This window comes from Aricia agestis, chromosome 1, assembly GCF_905147365.1.
Source record: "Aricia agestis chromosome 1, ilAriAges1.1, whole genome shotgun sequence".
In the NCBI taxonomy this organism is placed as follows: domain Eukaryota; kingdom Metazoa; phylum Arthropoda; class Insecta; order Lepidoptera; family Lycaenidae; genus Aricia; species Aricia agestis.
The window spans coordinates 13,929,668-13,949,298 of NC_056406.1; the positions used below are offsets into that span (position 1 = coordinate 13,929,668).

The 19,631-nt window shown below is 40.4% G+C and overlaps 1 protein-coding gene across 2 annotated transcripts in view; it reads right to left on the reverse strand.

The window, feature by feature from the left end:
- The window catches only part of LOC121728066 (dynein axonemal heavy chain 7), a 74,165-nt gene that overhangs the window by 38,424 nt on the left and 16,110 nt on the right, over positions 1-19,631 (reverse strand). For both annotated transcript variants that reach the window (XM_042116183.1, XM_042116175.1), the window contains exons 19-38: positions 18,984-19,210; positions 18,217-18,361; positions 17,388-17,516; positions 16,580-16,742; positions 16,197-16,312; positions 15,761-15,920; positions 15,294-15,430; positions 14,712-14,942; positions 13,822-13,987; positions 12,982-13,127; positions 12,476-12,601; positions 12,257-12,379; positions 11,246-11,406; positions 10,705-10,876; positions 10,211-10,393; positions 8,657-8,788; positions 6,800-6,913; positions 6,067-6,174; positions 370-567; positions 97-220 (exon numbers count right to left, since the gene is read on the reverse strand). In XM_042116183.1, the coding sequence (XP_041972117.1) occupies positions 97-220; positions 370-567; positions 6,067-6,174; positions 6,800-6,913; positions 8,657-8,788; positions 10,211-10,393; positions 10,705-10,876; positions 11,246-11,406; positions 12,257-12,379; positions 12,476-12,601; positions 12,982-13,127; positions 13,822-13,987; positions 14,712-14,942; positions 15,294-15,430; positions 15,761-15,920; positions 16,197-16,312; positions 16,580-16,742; positions 17,388-17,516; positions 18,217-18,361; positions 18,984-19,210 (3,061 nt within the window). The remainder of the gene's footprint in view (positions 1-96; positions 221-369; positions 568-6,066; positions 6,175-6,799; positions 6,914-8,656; positions 8,789-10,210; positions 10,394-10,704; positions 10,877-11,245; positions 11,407-12,256; positions 12,380-12,475; positions 12,602-12,981; positions 13,128-13,821; positions 13,988-14,711; positions 14,943-15,293; positions 15,431-15,760; positions 15,921-16,196; positions 16,313-16,579; positions 16,743-17,387; positions 17,517-18,216; positions 18,362-18,983; positions 19,211-19,631) is intronic.

A 19,631-nucleotide genomic window follows, 5' to 3' on the forward strand; every position in this document is an offset into this window, starting at 1 on the left:
TACAGATGCCTGAGGTGAGGTGAGGAGTTACGTGAATAATCCGATGTGCTATGGTAGTTTATAATGCTTTAGCAAAAACACATCTTCTTAATTTACCTTTTCTTCTCTTATCTAATTTTCCCATAATTATATCTTGCGTCTGGTTGCAATTCGTTTGCGCGGAGAAGGCCATTAACAACGCTTTATAGACTTTTGTGTCCACCCTCCGCACTAAGTAATCCTACAACAAACAAAGAATGAAAAGTGACTCGCATTTACGTTCCCGTTGGGCTACACAGACACGATACAGCTAAATTCCAAGCGACGAATCGAGCTTAAAGTTATTTTAATTATTATAATATTATCTATTAATTTAGAAATATGACATACAATGATATAGGAGGATTTCCCGGTACCGGTGGGGCCGACCATCATGACGGGCTTCTGGTGTGTGACGAGCAGGCGGAACAGCGCGAGGTAGCGCACCACGTCCACCGTGCTCACCAGGATCTGGTTGGGCGGCGTGTCGCGGCTGATGGGCGCCGCGGACGCCACGTCATCCTGCCACGGCTTCCACTTGCCTTTGCCCTGCATCGTGACATATTATATAGACAAGTGTCGTGAAATGTAGGCTAAAGCTGATCGCGCCTATGTCAGCACCGAACGCGCCGTACGCGTCGAACGTACGTGCATAGTACACGAAATGCGACGCGTACGGTGCGGACGAATGTGCGAGGTTCCAAATCATTTCATACAACGAATTCTAAAATGCGGCGCGTATTACACGTATACCGACTTAGGCCAGTCAGATTTAAAGACGATACTTGATTAAATATTATTATTGTGTTTCATATTATTCTCTCTTGTTCTTTAAATATCAGATATAAATGACAGAGTGGCCGTGACTTATAATAATAATTAACTCAGGGTAAACCATATTAACCTACATTGGCAATAACGAATTTTTTTTCTTTATTTATAGGCCTTACATCTTAAGATTAAGTCGGCCTTAAAACATTAATAATTACAAAAGACTTAGATCTAAATCCCTTAAATACAATGAGTGGATTACATAACTTAAAAATATATCACTGCATTCAACCTTAAAATTAGATGACATAATGTTATGAACAAAAAAGAACAAATTGTTACATTTAGCATGTTGTACAAGTTCCAGCCTGATGCCTTCGTTCCTCCTACATTCCATGAGCATGTGATAGAGGTCCTCGTATCGGTTGCAAGCGGTACAGTTGGATTGTCCGTTTTCCCCATAAGGTAAATAAAATTATTCAATGGAATGTGGTTTGAACGGCGGCGGAAGGAGAGAGTTAAATCTCTTTTATTGAGATTGGCGTCTGCGAACCAAGGACGTTTCGGTGGTTTGTCTAATAAGGTCCTATACCAAATACCCGAATTTAGAGATTTTTGTTGAAAATATTGGTTCCACATATCAAAACATTTTTTCTTAATAGTTCCTAAATAATCATAGCAAAAAGGTGTCACAACAGTAGACGTACCGACGGATCGTGCCGAACTCGCCAAAGCGTCGACAATCTCGTTTCCGGAAATACCTACATGAGAGGGCACCCACTGCAGGCGAACATTAACCCCCTTTACGTATTAGATTGTAAATACATTTAATAACGAGGAAAGCTTCGGGACTACCCGTGCTACCCTTACTACAAGACATCAAATGTAAAAGTCCGCTCTTAGAATCAGTAACGATGACAACACGTCGATAGATAGTAGTTTCTATGTATTGCAATGCTTTAAGTATGCCTATTATTTCTACACTCATGATCGGAATGATATTATTGTCAATTAAAAATTGACCTTTGATCTTAGATTTAGAGTCGTAAAATGCACAACCTGCGTAGTCAGAAGATTTCGAACCGTCCGTGTAAATATGTACGTAGATACAGTATTTAGTGGACAGTAGCTCAACACTAGCCGTTTTAAGTTCTATCGGGGACATTAACTTTTTAGCCCTATGTACGACGTCCTGAAATGGAATATCGTAACTATGTATATCGAGTTCGTATGGAGGCCAAATGTTGTATCTCGAGATTGATAAGTGATTAAAATTCTTGTAACTTTCGACGATCACAGGAAGACCGTTCCTGTTCCAATAATGAGTTCCGGAATCAATCTCACTTATAAAATCGACCACAAGTTTTATCAAATAATCGTCGCGGCGCGAAAAAGTTTTAATGTAAAATTTGTCAGATAAAAATTGTCTTCGAATTTTTAAAGGAGGTATGCAAAGTTCGTTTTCTAATACGTGAACAGGCGTTGTCTTGATAAAACCACCGCATTGCCTCAGTGACTGGTTCTGGATAAGATCCAATTTGCTAACAACGTTCCGATTGGCGTTGGCGAATATGACACTTCCATATTCTAGTCGACTCCTGATAAGACTTATATACAATTTTCTTAGGTGAATGGGATGAACTCCCCATTTGAAGCCACTGACACAGCTTAAAATATTATTGTATTATTATATATTTGTATTTTTTGGTGCGTCTCATTAACCTGTTTTTTCCAATTCAATCTATGGTCGAACCAAATATCTTAAAAATTTTACAAACTTAACAATCTCTAAGGTTACATTATACAATTTAATTTCGACAGAGGGAACGCGATATTTTCGGGTGAATATGCATATTTTAGTTTTACTGAGTGACAACTGTAAACCGATTTCGTTTAAGAGTTTTTCAAAACGATTTAAAGTCTCCTGCATTAGAGAAGCACATTCGGTGATTTCTTTACTACTGCAATATAAAACAAAATCGTCCGCATATTGCCCAATTCTTAATTTTGGGGAAGCCAAAACTTTAATTTTAAGTGACCCAATATTAAATAAAATCGGGGACATGGGGTCCCCCTGTGCCAAACCGTCGCGACAAATTCTCACGATCACCTCACCATTCGTCATTTTATAGACAATAAACCTACATCGTTTGATTACAGAAACCAGCTCGGCCATTGTGATATGATAAAACGTTTGATCCCGGGAATTATTAAAAAACTGATTACGCGGCGGGGGAGCCGCGCCATCGGGAGTTAGATTCCTCACGAACTGTTGCGCCTCCTCCTCCGTTAACGTGTTCGTTCTACTCGGATAACCCTTGATCCATCGAAGTTTACGCCACATATCGGTGCAATTCGTTTTATAATCGACACTTTCACAGAATTTCTGCCACGAATCTAGTTTGGCCTGCCGTATTAGTTTGCGGGCTACGACCACCTTCTCTTTGAAAGCTAAATAATTTTCTTTTCGTACGGTTTTTGCGAAGTGTTTTAAGAGCGAGCCTCCTTTCTGCTATCGCTCTCGACAGATTTTGATTCCACCAAGGCTTCGGTTTGAATTTAGAAAGAGGACCTGCGCTAATTCGTGTCGAAGGTATGAAAGCATCTGCTGCGCTACTAATGATACCGAAAAGGTTATCATAATTTTCCTAAACGCTATCACTAAAAATAAACGTGTTACATTTCGATTCAATGTCCCATTCGTACCCTTCTCAATTTGCTCGTTTAACGTTTCGTTTTGAAAAAATTTCACATAGCGAATGGTTTTTAATTTTGATCATAATAAGTAGATGATCGCTACCAAAATTTTCGTTAGTGACTGCCCACGAACACTCCAGCACCAAATCGGAGCTGGCGAAGGAAATGTCCGGAGAAGAACAGACTATTCTGTCGTGTAATTTTGAAATACGGGTTGGGCTCCCATCGTTTAAGAAGGAAAAGTTATGGTCCGAGCAAGATTCTGCAATCATACGACCTCTGCCGTCAGTAGTGTAGGACCAGGAAACATGGTGAGCATTGAAGTCACCTGCTATTAGGGTTTTCACTCTAAAGAGAGAGAACAATTCGTCAAAATCTCTCTTCCTTATCCTAACATTACTCGGTGAATACACACCTAATACGTATTGAAATGAACTTTGATTAATCAATTCTACACACAACATATCGAGTTTATTCGATGGTAAATTTAATTCTTTTACTCTAGCTGGAAGTGAGACATGTACTAAAGTAATCAAACCACCGAACCCGTCATTTCGATCCTGTCTGAAACAGCAGTAGCCCGATAAATTTATAATAGAGAGAGATAGATGAAATTTCTATCGCTAGAAAGCCACGTCTCGGAACAAATACATATGTGAACACTTTCCCTGCTCAGAAACGTCTCCAATTCAGCTTTCTTCGGCAAAATACTACGGCTGTTCCATTGCTAAGCTTTTTTAATCATACGAGTATTCCGATTTTTAACCTTTCTTGCCGAAATTTCTTTTATAACTTCTTTTAAAATTTTAACTAACTGTCCAATATCATCCGTGTACGTTAAGCTTATCTGTAGAATACTTTCTTTACCGTACGATTCATCTAAGAAACTCATAAATTCTTTAATCGACATGGGGTAATCGCCGCTTTCCAAAATCTTTTCAATTTCTGTCATCTCCGAGGGTTGTATGTCGATCGTCCTTTTTGGTTTTTTAACAACTTTCTTAGCCGGGTCAGTGTCGTCGATGGAAACTTCGTTCGAGTCAGACTCACTCATAGCCTCGCTATCTGACAACAATATTTCTGTAGGAGCGGGCGCGCTTTGCGACGATTCGGTCGTAGTAGGCGGATGCGGTCTTTTGAAAGTTACGGGCGGACGGAAATTAGGGACATTCAAAATATCACTAGCGTTGTTAGCGGGATTCGAATTCTCATTCGACTGTGTATTGCTTGCAGGACACTTATTAGCGACGTGACCTTCGTTTTTGCATAAAAAGCACCGTCAAGTCATCGAGTCTGAGGAAACGTAAATCCAGTAGGATGTACCATCATAGTCCACCTGAATACGTTCAGGCAAAGTATTAATCGGAGGTTCCGGGGAAGACTCCGGAACGAAGCTAGTCACGTCGCCGGCAAAATGTGACAGTGTTAGTTTTTAAGTATATATAAAATATGTATGTTAGTTTTAAGGTATTTATTATATAATTATATGTATGTTAGATTTAAGGTATTTGTTATATGGGCCTCTGATGCCGGAATTAAATGATTTGATTTGATTTGATTAATGATTTCCGGTGGAACGTAAGCCTGCCGACGAAAACTGAGTATATGATTAAACCCGGGCTCGGTGATACCGGCCCCGATAAAAGATATCGGTGAAGCCAATTCTATCTTCATCTCGGTTAACTTTGCTTCAATTACAGAGTGCGGTATTATCGGACATACGTTGGACAGTATGATGCGTTTATTCCTCGTTATCAGTGGACGAATCGGTACTTTCATATTGTTTAATATGATACACTGATGGACGTCTGTTTACTCTTCAGCGACTTCCTTAGAGGAAACGAATAGGCATACACGGTTAATAGACATCCTACTGAGGAATCTAATTTTTGCGGGATCGATAATTTTGCCGAAGGCGTAGGCATAGTCTTTTATTTGCATGTCGTCTATCGCGTCTACGATCACTGCTTGTTCTTTTGCCAGGAAAACGAACGATCGGGTAACGGACGAGTAACTTTTGGGTTCCATCGTTCCCGTAGTCAGAAACGATGCGCGACTAGCGAGTAAACACTCGGACCGATAAGCGCGGGCGCCGGGCGCGGTGCGGCGCGCTCGTAGGTAACACGCGAAAATGTAATTGCTAACAATAAGCGCACGTGTAGTCTCAGCGACGTATCGAAAGCAACTGAATAACGAATCTTGAATTGGCAAAAATTTGTCAATCTATATCTGAGTAGCTGCTGGCAGTATAGATGGGAAAAAAACAGTATTATTACAAACACTGTTAAACAATGTTTGTTTATGTTTGAAATATTAACATTTATAATACATACTAACATAAAATAAACTTTACAAAACATACCAACTATTCATACTTAGCCAATAAATTTATTTTGAGTACCGCAAACCTTAATTAACGTTATGATACCGGCTAAAGTAAACAAAGCAATGTAAATTAATTCAACATTTTGGTTTCCTATGAATATATTATTTACTTTATGAGCTCAAACATTTCATCAGTTTCAATAAGGCCCCTCGGTCTCGCTAAGCATTTGAAGCGCTCTCGGATGCAAATATTACCTCTTTGATAAAACGATAGTCGTAAACAAGACCGTCCTTTGGTAGCATGAATATGTATTGCTTCTCCGGTTTCGGAATCTCCTTGCCGTACCCGAGCTCCTCTTTTATCTGTGAACATTCCATACAATGATACAATTAAGTAATGAAATATCTTTAGAGAGACAGTATTGTTAAATTGTTACACAAGTTATGTTAAGACATTTAATAGTTTAAGTAAAATATAGTAATAATGATCACTACCATAATATTTTTTTGTAAGAACATATTATATTAAATATTAAACACATAACTTCTAGACAGGCGCGGTCGCAGCCTGAAATTTTGGGGGGGGTCACTCAGTAGTCACTACACTATATTTTTTTATCTGCGCCTTCGGACGGTTCTGGGTTTTATTTTATTTTCAATTTTACCTTAGATTTTGGGGGGGGGGGGGGGCATGTCCCCTGTGACCCCCTCCCCCCCTTCGGACCGCGCCTGCTTCTAGAGTCTAGTAGCTTGAAGCCGTATTCATCACCATCAGTCTAATAACTATGATGATGAATATTTGGTATACCGTATTGCATAGGTACCTAGTATTAAAGCGTTCGTAGTCACGGAAAAGGACATAAACAATTTTTTATCGCGGGAGCTTTACAGTTCCCGCGAGATTTTAATGCGTGTGCTGTAATCCGGGAAATTTGAACATACTCGTACTACTAAAAAGTATTTTCACTAAATTATAGAGCTAAAATACCTTTTGTGGAAACTCTTTTTCTAAAAGAGCACGGAACAGCAGGTCGAACTTGGGCCGACTGGGGCCGTCCAGCGTCGCGCCGATAGACCAGATGCACGAGAAGAAAAACGCGCCCTAATTATATAAAATAAAAACGATTTATTTTTAATTTCATTTAAAGCAAAAAAACTTATATTTTCTTTACTATAAATTAAATTAACTGAATGGATCTACTAACTACTTTAAAGTTGTAACTTTTATTTTTGAAGACTATTAAAGAGAGTGACGGAACCGTTCTGTGAAAATGTTGATTAAAGTTTAGCACTAAAAGAATATTATGTGGGTAATATAATTCTCTGAAATTAAAGCACATAACATCCCGGTTTTACGGTAAGCACTAAAGACATAATATACGTGGGAGGGCTGTATGCTTCGGCACGAATATTTCGACTTGGCATTGGCTGTAAAATAAGTTTGCGTAAAACAGAGTTACTGCATCGTATGAGATCTAGGTTGGGGAAAAAGTTTCTTCGCATTTTATATAAAAATTCAAAAGGTTTTTTTTTATAAAGTTTATTTACAATTGACTAAAGTATGTAGGTGCCATTTTGTTCGATAACTTTTTGCCATCTTGTTGGTAGAGACATGATCCCATTGCTATAAAAAATTTGGGGCTTCTGATGAAAAAACTGCGACAAGTGATTTTGGCAGTCCTCTTGTGATGTCCTAACCTGACACTGCCTAAGAAATTCTGCAGCGACCGAAACAGGTAGAAATCTGAAAGTGCAAGGTCAGGACTATACGGCGGATGCATTAACACCTCCCAGCCAAACTCCCGTAATTTTGGCTGAGTGGCTAAAGTTGTGTGAGGTCTAGCGTTATCATAGTGAAAACCACACCTCTTCTGTTGTACAGTTCAGAATCGATGGCCCTGCCTGGCGGTAACAGCTCATAATGAATAATGCCCTTCCAATCCCCCCACACACACAGCATCACCTTGTTGCGAGTTAACCCGGGTTTCGCCACAATCTGTGAAGCCTGACCAGCATTTGAGCACGATCTTTTTCGCACGTTCTTGTCGTACGTGATCCACTTTTCATCACCAGTTACCAGCTTCTTCAAAAATGGTTCGGTTTCATTACGTTGTAATAAAGAATCACAAATGAGTACACGGTTCATTAGGTTTCTTTCAGTGAGCTCATGAGGCACCCAAATATCGAGCTTTTTTGTGTACCCAGCTTTTTTCAAATGCGCCAAAACCGTTTTGTGGTCAATCCCCAGTTCTTCAGCTACATCGGAACTACTAATATGCCGATCATGCTCCACTTTTTCAAAAATGGCATCAGTTTTGTTCGTAACAGGGCGACCAGAGCGACGTGCATATTTGATATCAAAATTACTGGATTGAAAACGCTTAAACCAAATTTGCGCTACTCGCACAGATACTGCATTAGGTCCATAAACATCACATTTTTTTGCGTTGTTGTGTTGCATTTTTACCTTTTTTGTAATAAAATTATAAAATGTATCTAATTTGTTCATTAGAATCACTCATTTTAACAATAATAAAAACAAATGAAAATCTCACATTTACCTAATTTAAATTTGGAATTGCTTCTTTAAAATTAAAACTTTTTAATGATACTAAAATCAACCAGATACAATTATTGGTATCTAGCCCAAGAGATTTTATGACAAGTTCACACAAAGAAAAGACTTTTTCCCCAACCTATTATTACTATCAAGCAACCTAATCTGTATATTCTAAAAATTCAGTAGTTATAGAGGACAAGATATGGGGCAAGATAGGGTAACTAAGGTTTACAGCAAAATATTTTTTTACGTCTTGTCAATAAGAGCTACACTAATGATTGTTACCTCGAGCTGTGCTCTGATGTCGAGGTCTGACAGCTGCTCCACGATCTTTTCATCGCGGAAGTCGTCCATGAAGGTGTCGAACAGCGTCATACATGCCACCACCAGGTTGCTCCGAGACGTAATATACATTTGCTGAACAAATTGTGTTATTATAATGTAGAGCAATTGTGGCACAAAAACATCAAAGTTTTGGAACATGGGAAGACAAGCTACAAATACAATGAATCCGCATTTTTTTACCAATCGATAGTCTTTGCTTGTACATACACTTTTTTGTCAGTAGTATATTATGCAGATTTATATAAAGCATTAAGCAAGTAAGCAAGTGTAGGCTACCAGGTATTGAAATGAAAGATTCAAGAGATTAAGTGGACTGTATTTAAGGTTCCAATTTTACGATTAGGTATAACTTATAAGTACAGGGGCTGCAGCCAAAGTCTCTTTCGTTAAAAACAATGACGAAATTCGTTATCAAAATGTATGGGATTTGACATTAGTCTTCGAAAGCGAAATGTCATTTAGCGATGACTTATGTCAAACCGCATACATTTTTGATACATTTTGATAACGAATTTCGTTATCGTTTTTAACGAAAGATACTTTGTCTAAGGGGGCTGGGCGCCTATAATAACAAAGATAGATTGCTGCATTAGTATTTAAACTATAGCTAGCTCTGTAGTATTCGCTCGCGCATAAAGCCTCCTCTACATATCGGCGGATGCGTCGGGAGATGCATCCGCAACTATATCTGCGAATAAATTGCGATCCGTCCACACATCTGTAAGTTAATCAGTCTATGCTCAATCGTGAAAGACGTAACTCGTGCCGCAAAAAATGGATATAGAGACAGTAGCGGCTGCTTCTATATACTTAATTAACACCTATAATTATTACCTAAGAGTTCACCGCAGAAGAGTAATAAAAAAAAATGGAGCAAAAGAAGGTGGTGGATGCTGTCTATACACAGAAACAGAACAAAGTAATTGAAAATATATTCGAAATAAATATTTTGGCAATATTGACTTATATACCTAATAATAATATTTATTTCATTTTGATTAGGGCGAGCATGGAAAAGCAGCTTGCAGAACTTTGCGCTGAACCATCTGAAGAATTTTCTAATTGGTAATGTTAGCCATTTCGATGAGAAACACACGTCCACTCCCACTAAATTTCCGTCGAATACGGATACATTGGCAGACGTGTGGACAGGCGCCTTGCATTCGCGCTCGATCCCTTTGATCCGTGTCGAAAAACCGACACCAAACGGATGTGTGGCAGATGCATCGGCCGACGTCAAATACCTACCACAGACAAGCAAAAACCGTCGTCTACACATCGGCGGACGCATCCGCAGATACAATCTGCCGACGCGTCCGCCGATATGTAGAGGGGACTTTAGGCGCATGCGCCGGCAGCCGGTGCAGCTATGTGAACGCGCCCCGCGCGCCCCATTGCGGTGCAGCCACAACAGCAAGTAAAGTAATATTGAATAGATTTAAAATCCTGTCAAAAAATTGTGAAACCGGCTACATATATTTAAAAAAATCTTACTTTGACAAGTCCAGAAAGTTCGACGAGCCACAGCAGCGGCGACATGAACCTGTGGAAGAGCGAGCGGATGATGTTCCTGTTGAAGCCGTGCAGCTTGTCCGGCAGCGTGTTGAGCCACGACTCCAGCACCACCTTCCAGCCCAGACCCTTCGGCTCCATATATATCATGCCGCATCGAGACACCTGAGTCATAACGAGTCTTGACACATTTCATTTTCATGTTTCATTTATTTTGTGACTCAATGATCCGGTGATATAGAACTTGATTTTAATTAGAGTTTAAGAAGCGGGGCGAGTCTGGGGCTATAACAAAACTCGTGCGCTGTAGTTTTAGAAAGATCGGCCACCATCGTTTAAATCGCTAGAATCCCTTATAAAATTTAGGAGAACAAAGTCTCAATTGGAATAATATTAAAATATAAATACAGGGAGTTACTATATTTTTCCTTAAAAATTAAAATATGGTTTTTACTATTGAAGACACGTTAACATACCGTGGCGGGTGAAGCGGCTTCGAGGTCCATGGGCTCGAATATGAGATTGGTGGTGGGCGCCAGCTGGATGATCTCGCCGCTCATGAGACACAGCTTCTTGTTGTCGTCCAGCACTGTATTCAGGTTCTCGATCCACACCGCGTCCACCGGCCCGTCGAATACCAGCCATTTTCTTAAGTCGGGTAAAACAAAAAATCGATATTACTATAGCACAAAAGTCGTCCAACGTCATTTGTTTGGACTATATAAAGTCAATATTTTATTCAATATTGTATTAGCTCGACCAAATTACATAGATCCATAAATTTCCAGACATGATGATACATATTTATATTTGCCATCAGTTTTCGTCTTGCACCAGTCTGGACTCTGGGTAAAAATAAAAAAAAGGTAATAAATAGGTATCTTTCTCGTTCTTTATACAAAATAGAGAGGAGGCATGTAATATTTTAACACGAGTGTACAAGAATCTTTAATGGCGCAAATGGAATTAAATCCTCTGCAAAAAAAACGTGTTTCAATCCCAAAGACCAAAGCCCACCTGTTGTCATTGGTAGACACGGCAAAGTATCTGTAGGAGACGGCGAGGATGCCGTCGGACCACTCGTGCGAGACGGCGTCGAACTGCCCGTACAGCTGGCCCATCGTGATCGACTTAGGGTTGATCACGATCCACTCCACCGGGTTCTCCGCCATCAGTTTCTATAATGTACAGACCCTGATTAAGTATTCGCCTGTAAGATCATATAACAAATTGCTACTGGGGCTTTAAATGGCAAATAAAAATGACAAAATTACCGGACTTACAACAATCAAAGATCAAGCAGATGACACCAGCCACCAACAGGTGGCCAACAAGGAAGCCCTCACTACCAACAGAGGGCAGAAGACATCAGCTACCAACAGGTGGCTAACAGAATACCTGAGTGGAAATCAAGAAGAAGACACCAGCCACCAACAGGTGGCAAGCACAAAATAACGAACCAAGAAGCCTCCCCAGTGAGTGGGACCGGCATGGACCAGCACTCTATAACACCCCAGATACTCCACCCAGCTTTGGTGACCCCATTACACCCGAGCCAATGCCACAACATCGAAAGGCAAAGGGTGGACGCAAATCGAGAGGAATTGGGAAATGCCGGACTTACCCCCTGGGCTCCAACTGAGGCCCAAAGAATACCGCAAGAAGATGACAACACCCCGGAAGATCAAGACTTTGAAGACATCCCAGTCAAGAAGATGACTTCCGGAAAGATGACAGCAGCTATCAACCAGGTGGCCAACATACCAAAACCATAACACCAGAGGGTACGGCACTTAAGCCCCTTCAGGGCAAATAACTGTTTGACGCGGAAAATGTATGTTACCGAAATTATAATAAAAAAGAGACAAAAATAAAATAGAATTTAACAAGGGCACGGGCCACCTAGGCCTGTGGGAAAAAAAAACACATTGCTACTTAATTATATCCGTCCATTATGGGCCAACGTGAAGAAATTTTTATACTAAGTGAACTTTATTTATAAACTTTACCTAATGCAGCAAAACTCACCTTTTCAGATACCAATCCCAGCGCATGTCCAAGCGCCTGATAGCATTTGGTCTTGCCGGAAAAAGGTAGTCCCACTATCATCAGCCCGTGCCGAACGAGGATCATCTCGTATAGTTGTAAAACCTGTTTTAATAAAGGATTTATTTACAAGTATACATTATTGAAATATTATAATGTGAATAACACATTAATTAATTAAAATATAAAGGATTAACTTACCTTCTCAATAAAGAAGTCGTTAGCCTGTAAGTTAAGTGTAACGCAGCATTCCTTCAGACAGTCCACCAGATGAGGCAGACCGGCTTCGGGCAGCGGTAGACCGGGGAACAGATCACCGATGATACCCTGTGTAAATTTTACACCTATATTGAAAATTCCTCAAAAATGTATTTACGACTACCATAAGCAAAATATAATATTTCAGCCGAGAACTGCAAAATGTCCACAATAAAAATATACAAATGTCTAAAGCGAACGCAGCGACTCATTGTGGAAACGAGGTCATATAATATACTAGATGACGCCCGCAACTCCGTTGCGCCATAATTCGTTTATCGCGCGGGTACCGTACATTTTTTCGGGATAAATAGTATCCCATTTTTTTTCCGGGAATCAAAGTATCTCCATAACAAATTTTAACAAAATCGGTTCAGCGGTTTGGGCGTAAAGAGGTGACAGACAGACACACTTTCGCATATGTAATATTAGTATGGATGGGTGGTCACCATGAACAAGGGTACGTCATGCTCGAGGAACTTGGGGAGGTTGACGTCCTTGATGGAGCGCAACAGGATGACGTCCTCGTGCTCCGCCGGGTACCGCAGCTTCAGCGCCGCCGCCGCGCGCAGCACAGACTTCACCGCACGCATGCCTGTAAGTTAACTCATATTGAAGGAGAAAGTTCAAATTTCTTTGAAAGTAACTGAGATGATGTTGTTAGTAGTGTTAAACACGTTATAAATGTACATTCTTTGACCATACAAAAATTTAAAAAAAACTAGCGGTACTACGGAACCCTATATTGTGCGTGGCCCGACACGCACTTGGCCGGTTTTTATGATTCTATTTGGCGACTATGCTACCGAAATAATATACCTAGTAGTTTGGGGGTGTGTTTGCTACTAATTTTCCTAAAAACTTTTAAACGAATTTTAATAAAATTTCATATGGTATTACATTATGATATTATGTAGATTGTAGGTAGGTACTACTTTTATCCAGAAAATTGTGAGTTTCAGAAAGGTTTAAGTTTTAATAACGTTCATCTTGTAAATCGCTATCATAAAATGAGTTGCTTATAAGTACGTTGCTTATGTCTTACCAACACCAAATTATGTCACGTGTGTATCACTATAAAATAAGAAACAAGAATTATGTGTGCTAACATATTGTATTAAGCATGGCCAAATCTATTTTGCAATACAGCTGAGTCTTAGTCATACTTTATAGTCTGACTTAACTTAAAAGCTACATTGTAAAATGTAGAGTTCCCACGATAATTCCCCTTGCATGTAAATAAATTCACGAATCACAAATAACATTTTAACACGAGACTTCAAGATTACCATAATCATAATGACTCTGCGAGGAGAGCTGCTCGGAGCACAGTCTGTAGGTGGCGACGATCTTGACGGCGAGCGGCTTGGCGTCGAGGTAGCCCGCCGCGTACAGCTCGATCTCGGAGATCAGCACGTAGTCCGGCACCATCATTGCCACGGAGCGGAACAGTGCCTAAATAACATTTTAAACTTTCGCGTTGCATTATAATGAAACTTTTTAATCGGGACTTAATGCGACTTATTTAAGTGGTAATGCTACTACGAGTACATACTTTTTCTCGACTTTCGGCCGTGTTGCAACGGCCGTGGTCACGAGGGGACTCCGCAACACGACCGAAACGTCGAGAAAAAGTATGTACTCGTAGTAGCATTACCACTTAAATAAGTCGCGTTAAGTCCCGATTAAAAAGTTTCATTACAGTGCCTAAATGTTCCAATTTAGATAAGGCTTTTTTTGAACTTGGAGAAATATGACGATGTTATTCCAAACATTAGGCCTACAGATTATACAATAACTGTGGCTACATACAGTAACTGTCTAAACACATTAGGCCGAAGTTACGCGGCGGAAATTCCGCATGACTATCTAAGCCCGCAATGTATTTTAAATTACCGATGACACACTATTCCGTCGCGTTCCGTCCGTATACTATGCGTTTGACATTGCGGGCGTAATCATGCGGAATTTCCGCCGCGTGACTTCGGCCTAGTGTGTTTAGATACATCTTCAAAATCATGACGTCCTTGTTTCGTACTTTCATCGTGTCCTTTAAAATTTACGCTTAGCTTATAATGACACTTTATGCAAATTGAAACAGTCTATGCAGATTATCGTCTATCTTTCAGCAGAAAATTCAAAAAGTTTCAAAGGGCCCTCAAACATTGCATGAACTAACCTTCAAATTATCAGGCAGCTCGGAGCGTCCCGCGTACCCGGGGTTCATGGTGATGAAGACGGCGCAGGTGGGGTCGAGGCGGACCAGTGTGCCCTCGAACAGCAACTCGGCAGCACCCGAGTTGATGCCGCGCTGGATGGACAGGATCTGCTGCGCCACCACCGACAACACCTCCAGCTCGATGCGGTTGAACTCGTCGAAGCACGACCACGCGCCGCATGATGCTAAACCCTAAAGTCAAAGATGAACGCAGCAATATTTACAATACTGTGATAGATTCGGCATAGATCATGACTATAGATAATTATTATTATATTGATGATGATCTTTTATAGCGTCCACACAGGCTTATTAGTTAGGCATTTGAAATTACTAATAAGACTTTAAATGACAATATAAATGAGTTGACTTGTCAAGTAGTGATCCAAAATTATCCATGGGGCTAGCATAAAAGGAATGAAATGATCATGGATGCTGGACATAATATTAATTACGTTGATGCACAGTAGATCCCCTGCTAGAATCTAGTGATATTGATGCCCATATCGATGGGTACCAAAGGACTGTAGCTCAAAAAATTACTTTAAAGAATTTCCCGAGTGCGATGTAGTCGAGGCCGTCGGAGCAGTTGAACACGACGCACTGCTTCGCCACGGCCTTGGCCAGGTCCTTCGTGGTCTCCGTCTTGCCCGTCCCAGCAGGACCCTCGGGAGCGCCGCCTATGACAGATGAGCTATGTAGCTTGATGTTTATACATTGGGGTTTTAAGTTTAAATTATTTTTAAGCGACAGTATGGCATGGGAATTTGGTGTCCTCGTGCCATTTGCATACAAAGGAAATCTTTCAATAGAAAATAGTTTAGAAAACAAAATCATCTTAGGTACTGGAAACATTAACAAGACGATCCTCAAGGGAGAATAAAGGAAAAAAGATATCCTGTTACTTCATTACAAAACATTGTAAACAAGCAATGCCAGCTTTCTAAGTTGCCAAGTTATACTACTTAACTTTATTAACACAAAAACAGTACACTCATTTGTCTATTTACCCAGGTTTAGATGTAGAGCACCGAACAGTGTCCTGAAGCAGCGGTCAGTGAGCGGCGTGACGACGAGGCGGCCAGTGTTGCCGAGGTACTCGTACCCGTACAGCAGCTGCGAGTTGATCATCCGCGTCACGATCTTGTGTGTATGTTCCTCTTCTTGCTCCTATGGAAAAACCAAAGAAATGTTTGTCATCCAAAACACCTGCAACTTATTTGCCCCGAAATAGCTCCGAATCGCTCTTTCCCGGGCATTTTTATCTCCATGCCTATCGACGTTGGTTCAACAGTTAAAGCATTAAGATAAAACAAACAGAGAAAAAACACTTGGGCATATTTTAAAGTTTAAAAAATTTAACACATCATATAAGCATGCATACTTAAACGTCAGTAAAAAGGCATTCTTGATGCACAGAATTGTAGTTTGCAAGTCAGATCTTACCTCCCAGTAGTATCTGATCTGCGAGAGCCAGTTGAAGTCGTTGTCGACTCGTATGTTGAGGTCGATCAGCTCTAGTAATACGTCGCGCGCGTGCACGTCCAGCACCACCAGAGCGCCTGGATAAGTAACGAACACGTTTACATTTCTCCCATTTCGGATGCGGATTTATTTTCGCGAAATGAGATTATTTACAAGGGCCAATGATATATGGATTTCATCATTCTTAATAAATTGTTCTAGACAATACGCTACATGTCTCTTTCACTCGAACAACAAACATTGCTATATTTTATTAGTTTTTACGCCGCCCTATGGAAACGAAAAAAAGAGACGGCCTTGAAAAAAATCTCCAGTTCAATAAGCAAACTTTTCTATTTACTTACCAAGTGTAATGCGGTTCTGCAGACTGAGCTCGCCGCGGACGAGGTCGACAATCCTTGAGATCTGGTGGTTGCACTTCTCCCAGTACGACCGCATGGCCGGGATGCCGGCGTGGATGGACTCCGTCACCTCCGACGTCCAGTACGTCATAGCTATACATTGCACCTACAATGTGAATAGTAGTACTATGTCATAATAAAACATTACACGCATTGGACAGGATTTTGTCTAATGCAAGGATAATAAGATGCCTATACAAATTTCTAACCCGTGGTTAACTTTATGTTTGGGTATGACAAATCTCATTTACTATATGGTAGAGCCATGCTTCGGCACGAATGGGCCGGCTCGACCGGAGAAATACCACGGGCGCACAGAAAACCGGCGTGAAACAGCGCTTGCGCTGTGTTTCGCCGAGTGAGTGGGTTTACCGGAGCTTTCCCTTCCCTATTCCCTTCCTTACCTCCCCTACCCTGTAATCCTATTCCCTCTTAAAAGGCTGGCAACGCACCTGCAGCTCTTCTGATGTTGCGTGTGTCCATGGGCGACGGAAGTTGCTTTCGTCACCCGTTTGCTAGTTTGCCCCCTTATTTCATTAAAAAAAAGCTACGACACGTAAGAATTAGGCCGTTATAAATTACTTTACATTATACATTACTCGTACATTCGCGAACCTTCATCTTGAGTCTACACGTTCACGTGTGCGGTGTGACTTAGAAACAAGTAGCGAAAGGGCAATGGCTAAATTTTACATGTTCCGTGACCGGGCCTTCTAAAGAAGATCTTAATAAAGTATATTCAAAACTTTACCGTTTGTCCAGGCCAAACGAGCACCCACTTTTCCCTGTCGCTGTTGACGTAGTCGTTGTACGCGAGCGCCACCACGTGGTGCACCGACGCCTTCATCGCCGTCTCCAACTCTAGCAGCCATTTCTCTACCTATTTAATCATATTACTAATATTATAAATATGTGAACATTTAATATGGTGTCTTTACTCTTATGATAACATTAATACAATTAAGCGAAAAAGAAACGACACATCAGTTAAGTTGTGACTTATATGAAACTAGACGGTTTTGTAAAGAAATTTTGAAATAAAGTTGCGGAAAACGTCTAGTAGCGCGCAGAAGTAAATCCCATAGGAACTTTACATATACAAGATGTAACAAAACTAAGTAATAATACTTTAGGGCAGAGGTTCCCAAATTTCTTTTGTCTACCGCCCACTTTAAGAACAAATTATATTTTAGTGCCCCCATTGCTTAAATTTAAAATGCATCCTGATGAAATAAATCACCCCCGAAGAGTGTACACAATGCCCCCATTTTTTTCTGGGTCCCACACCCTTCAGACCTTCAGCGCCCACAAGGGGGCGTTATCGCCCACTTTGGGAAAGGCTGCTTTAGTTTGTGTATGTATCCCTGATATAGAGTACACTTTGAAAGTAGCAGAGCTGAAAGAGCAATAATTTTTTGGGATTTGTATGGGCAAGCGGCCCCGCGTCATGAATTTTTCCATAGAACGATGAAACAAGGGTAACTCTTTTCGCGCTGCTTATTTCACAGCGAACTCTAAAAATTAACGCCAACGGAATATCACTTCAACTATACGCAAAATTATACTGTTACAAAACCCACCTGTCCCCTAGCGGCGACGGTGTTGATGACCGTGGTGAGCTGCACCACCTCGCCCTCGGAGGACTTCATGTGCGTGATGGCCATGTCCTCCGTGAACGTCAGCCGCGCGATGCCCTCGAAACACTTCTTGAGATGAGGCTGGACACTGCGGGGGCAACAGTTGATTACTATTATTATTTATCACATATCAAAAATGTCGATGCAGATTTGACGCTGAAATTGTAATACTATGACAATCCAGTGAGCTGGCAACCCCGGCATGTGTGCATTACGCTCCACAGTCTACTTCTAAAATTAATATTAAAAAGTGCAACATTTCATTTTACTCATCACCAAAGTGAAGCTAGAAGTGACTACGACCTGTGATATTGTTTTTCACCATAATTTTTTAGTATAAACAGTGGTTTGCAACTAATTACATCATTGGTTGTAATATTTTTCTACCTTCGTATATTCAAGATTTGTTGTTGTCATACAACAAAAGTCAAAAATTCTCAAGTCTCTCAACTGTCAAGATCCCATCTGTCAAAATCAAGTGACAAGCGTTAATTTGACTTTGACATACGAATAGTTTAGACTTAAACAAATTACACACAAAAATTCGACAGTAAAGTTACATTTCAAAAACATAATATGGAATTTGACTTCGTACTGTAATGTCTATAAATGACATGACACATTTAAACTAACGAATGCAATTTGACTAAATACCCAGTTTCTAAACAAATCCATACTTACCAAAAACGATTCCTCTGGAGGTATCTTACCGTGTAGGGTCTTTGGTCTCCGATAGAATCTCCAGCAGTTCATCATTGGACAGGAAGAAGAAACGCGGGAAGAAGAGCCTCTTCTTCTCAAGATACGCGTTGAGGCCGCGCTGAACCATCTCCAGCAGGTTGTTGGACTTCTTGAGGCGGTCCAGCATCTTCTCTATCGTGATCACGTCGAGCACGCGCGGCTCGGCGTACGCCGCCTTCATTATTTCTCGCCACATCTAGTAAACGTCATTATCGTGATCATTGATGTTAAAAAAAACACAGCTGAACATATAACATCCATGTTTTTTGGTTGTCAGTTAAAAATAAAACCACAATATCAATATTATACGGCCGACCAAGACTGTCTTCTTTTAAGTATAGTAAACTGTCCGAATCTGTAATTTAAAATAGCAAGATAATGTATAGTCTGTCAAGAAAGTGAAGAAATTAAAAAGTGGCAACATCGTAATGTCATCCCTTTCAAATCAACCTAAGAAAAAAGGCCACTTATTAATTTCTTCACTTTCTTGACGGACTATAGAATCGTGTTTCACGTGCGATATTATCACTGCGTTTGGCAGATCTATTGCAATGAGGTTGAAAGATGGAAACCCTTCCTAATATCTATGAAAAATCAATTTTAAACATTTCAAAATA